Source organism: Charadrius vociferus, unplaced genomic scaffold (genome assembly GCF_000708025.1).
Source record: "Charadrius vociferus isolate BGI_N301 unplaced genomic scaffold, ASM70802v2 scaffold72, whole genome shotgun sequence".
Classification (NCBI taxonomy): Eukaryota; Metazoa; Chordata; class Aves; order Charadriiformes; family Charadriidae; genus Charadrius; species Charadrius vociferus.
The window spans coordinates 242,245-246,847 of NW_009647830.1; the positions used below are offsets into that span (position 1 = coordinate 242,245).

A 4,603-nucleotide genomic window follows, 5' to 3' on the forward strand; every position below is an offset into this window, starting at 1 on the left:
TACAAAGACAAGAAAAATAAAAGCTCCACAGTCCTTTCACAATTTCTATTAACATAAGAAACATGTTGAAAACTATAATATTAAAGGATACCTAACGAAGGATGCAATAAGATATAGGAGTAACCCACAAAAAGGATGCTGAAATATAACTACTAGGGCTTTGTACTTATACATATTCATACTGCATACACATATCTGTGCACGCATACCTGGGGATTATATGTCATTGCTTCTATTCCTCCTCCAAAACTTCTGAATCTGTTGATCATTCTTCCTTAGATCTAACAAAGTAATTAAGGACTGAAATTCAACCATTTCTTCAACACAGCTGATTGAATAAAGCGGAGAATCTATAAACTGCTCCTATGAAGGGGAAGGTTCAGACCTTGTATATGAATATCAACCAAAAAAAGAGAACCAAATCTGAAGGAAACCAGGCTCCCTTAATTCCAGTGCGCATGGAACTATATATTTTCTGAAGAGAAGGATTGCTTAAGATCCCAGGCCAGCAAAAGAATTGATGTGTACTACAGAGAAGACAATTAAAAAATGTGTTCTTTCCTACACTATGCCTGTCAAAATACAAGCTCAAAATTCAGTATTTTACCCAGTAGATTGCTGACATCATTATTTGATGACCTAAGTATCAATGAGCTGATCAGCGGCTGCAGAGAAAGGAAACAAGAAACCACCTTTTTATGCTTTAACAAAATTGTACAAGGAAGTTTTTTATATCATCTTCCAATTTTAAGAGCTATAAGACTGTGGCATCTTACAATTTAGTTCGTCTTTCCCTGTAGTGTGTACTTCCACGGTTTCCTAAGTTGTCACAATTAGTGCCAAAAAATCTGACTTCCCTATTCAGCAAGATAGAAGTTCTGAAGCCTACGTCCCATTTATACAATTGTCTCTGATAACTTATACACAAGAATGAAGACAGGAAGCAGACAGAGAAAAAAAGAGATAGACGTTCATCTTCCTTATCGGTATGAGCAAAGATGGAGAGCGAACACAAGAAGAAGGGATTTCCTGGAATCAGTATTATGTGGTATATTCAAAGGCAACATTTAAGGTTATTTCTTCACACTCTCTTTCAAATTAGGTGTGAGAGTCCAAATTCCTTCAACCTACAGTAAAACAAACCTAAGATAGCAGGAAATGTAGTAAAATCTGCAGAAATACTGTTTTCATTTATGGGCTTATTGGCCATGTACTCAACTCACTGGCATATAATTTGTGTAAAACTACTTCTTTGAAAAATAGAGAATGTCATTCCTATTCAAGGGGAAGAGACAAGATTCTGTTGTGATGAAGATGATGTTTGCCAAGCCACAGTAACAAGGACTGAAGAAGCAGAAGGTACTAACAAGTAATCCAGTGAGCACTGGGACTAATCAGCCCCAATGTCCTTCTGATCGGGTACGAGGTCCTTGCTTGTACAAATTAAAGCTCTTCCCACTGTATTATTTACATTTATAAGGCAATGTTCTGGTCTACGTAGCTTATCTGGTAACTATTAATATATGCATTTATGCCACAGCTTCTTCCACATTCAAGACACAGATGGAGTTTGTTTCCTTTCCACAGCTCTTTAGCCTTGTAGCAACTTATTGCTGACACCTGTATACCTCAGTCAAAATTGACTGAAATCAATCACACTGTTATTTGGACATGTACACCTTCTCCCCCTGGTACTACAGATCTGATTCCATTAGAAATAATCTGATTAGTATCAAATTGGAAAAATAGACTTGATTTCTAAAAGAGGTAATAAACATACTAAACAAAACTTCTTAAAAGTAATATGAGTTACTGAACAATTCACTGTGTGTAGATGCGTGCAACAGTATTAACCTAGTCCTAAGCAAACTCTAGCACAGTGTTGGAAGCAACACATCTATGCTGCTCTAGCTTGACTATTGTTGCCATTATATCCCACCTTCAGTATTCTTCCTCAGCAAAATGGAGAAATACACTAATGCTGTGGCTCCATAGATATTTCTCCCATTTCCATGTTAGCTGAGTGATGCAACTTTGTGCTATTAAATGAAGAACTAGGAGTTTTAAGAAAATATATTATAAAAAAGAAAGGTATCCAGCTGCACAGATTTCAATCCTGCAAATATTAACTTTAAAATCAGAAATAGTTGAGACGGCTTGAACAGGAGTACTCAGCAGCAGAAACAGATATGACTACAAGCATGTTAAGGGTGGAGTTGGTCTTAATTATAGGGACTGTGAGATATGAGAAGCTGAGTCTGAATACAATGAGATAATCTTAAGAACAATTATGTACTTGCTTGGTATGTATTAAGTGTTTTGTTGAGAAGATAGCTGGAAATAAATTACAGAAACATAGAATTCCTTTATTAAGTAATTTTATTACGGTATGTAACATTTCATTACAATATATTAATTTTACTTTATGAATTGTGCTATGGAAAAATGCATGCAATTCCTAACTGTGCAGCCCAAGACCAAACAGCTATTAGACATTAGCTAATACCCCTGTATAAAGGAACTTTGCATTAACCTGATAAATAGGTAGAAACAAGGATCATGGAGTATTCTAAATAGGAGCTATGGATATCTCCAGCTTTCAGAGATTTTATGCTGCAGCTATTCCGTGCGGCAAACTCTATAAGCTAAAGGACTATAAAATCAATCCTAATGAGTTTAAGATAACCGCAAATCTAATTTATTTGTTTTTAAATCTTGTGCTTTTTGCATTGTTTCATTTACTCCCAGCCATCAGACCTTCTCCAGTATCAATGCAACACAATCTTATATTAGAACTCTAAAGACCAAAGAGACGCTTGGCAAAATTAATTGTGGAGATATTATGAAGAAAATGCATGCGCATGTGTGTTCAAATTCCTTTGTATATATCTGAAAGGGAGCTTCTCTATACAGGTGATGGAAAAATGGGGTAGTATTGAATAAATGAGAAGTGCCCGCTGCTGTGGGTGACAGATTAACTGCAGTGAGAAGCCTGGAAAAGCCACTAGGTGAGAATGTCAACAACATTCCAGTGTCTGAGGGGTTAGGATTTAAAAATCAAGCCTGGTAGGCCCTGTCCAACCTGTTCCTCGCCAGCTTGACAGTATGCAAACTACTGTTTAATTTAGCTACTGAGTAAGGAGTACTGAGAAACTTACTTCACAATAAGCAGCTTGGGTTTTAAGTTTACGACCACCTAAATTTGTAGAAATCCTCGTCTCAACATTTGGATTGTAATCTAAAATAGCGTATTTTTGCTTTATAAAAACAATTGTTATTACCAACTTCAGTAAAATCTCAATATATGTCAACAGGAACAATGTACCTAGAAAACCCATGCCAAAAAAAAAAGTATCTATTTTGGGTAGTATCTATAATGCCACAAATTGTGATGATTTAATCATATCTGAAATATGCAACTTTAGTTCTCACCTGTATGAAAACTGGTTTGTTCAGTTCTTTTAAGAATGAACAACTATTTATAGAAAAATTAACAACCACGGGACAATAAAGAAAGTCAATCACCCACAATGAAACTTTCATTTCAACTTAAAAGGTAATAAACGAGAGAAGTACAAGATCTTAAGAGTAACGGTGTTCAGGACATGCAATAAATATTTAAGAACCTTGATTTCTTCCTGTTTTAATTTCATGGGTAATATCAACGCTACTGACACTAAGTCCATGAAAGCTGGAACTAATCCTAAAAAGAAATATGGATGGTCAATGTGTTGTTTGATAATGATCATTATGCTGAGGTACCTCAGCAACAGTAAGGGACCATGATGATGACGACCTAATCACTTGGCAAGATAGTAAGCTACAGCCAACACAGCAATAGGCAATGATGCAAAACATTCAAAATATTGAAACAAAGGTAAATCCAAAACAAAGATTCCTCACCACTCTTTAATTCTCACTCATGTAAAACAACTGCATGATTTAAAGCTATTAATTTATCCTTGAACTAATTCATAGCTTAATCTGATGTATGGATACGGGTGCACACTGTACAGCAGTTCATCATACGCTCTGCCACTATTTTGGCCTATACCAAGCTGGGACTCCCCTTTGTGAACGAAGGCGGCAGGCAGGTGCATGGGTACTTCGTGCCACCCAACCCAAACTCCCATCCTTCTGATCTGGCCCAAACAATGATGAATTGACAGAAGAAATGAGGAAAAGAAAAAACCAAAACCAACCCAACATTTTTAAGGCACGATAAAGCTTTTCCATCTGTTACAGGAACAACAGGAGGATCAAACGCAATGATGTGCTGTGCACGGTGCAGCTGCCCTCACTCCAAGTCACCTTCATGATTTTTTATTTTTTTTTTTTTCTTCAGTATTTCAGTACTGACCTGCAACCGAAACCCCACCAAAAACTCACGGAACGAGATCCACGCACGGGGATGTGTCTGCCTCCTGCTGACAGACGAAACCTAACCCACACGGCTGCCCAAACCCCTGGATTGTCTCTCGCGGGCCAGTCCCGTCGTCGTCCCCCCCCCTCCCCTCAGTATTTACTGTTATTTACAGCGAGACCGGACTCTCAGGGCACCCCCTCCTTCCCGCTGCCCGGAGGGCCGGTGACTGCCCTCACG

At 37.7% G+C, this 4,603-nt stretch overlaps 1 protein-coding gene across 1 annotated transcript in view; it reads left to right on the forward strand.

Annotated features, from left to right (window-relative positions):
* The first annotated feature begins 998 nt into the window (after positions 1 to 998).
* DEPDC4 (DEP domain containing 4) overlaps positions 999 to 4,603 on the forward strand; it is a 17,960-nt gene continuing 14,355 nt past the window's right edge. Inside the window, exons 1-2 of the mRNA XM_009882632.1 lie at positions 999 to 1,038; positions 1,264 to 1,359. Of these exons, the coding sequence (XP_009880934.1) occupies positions 999 to 1,038; positions 1,264 to 1,359 (136 nt within the window). The remainder of the gene's footprint in view (positions 1,039 to 1,263; positions 1,360 to 4,603) is intronic.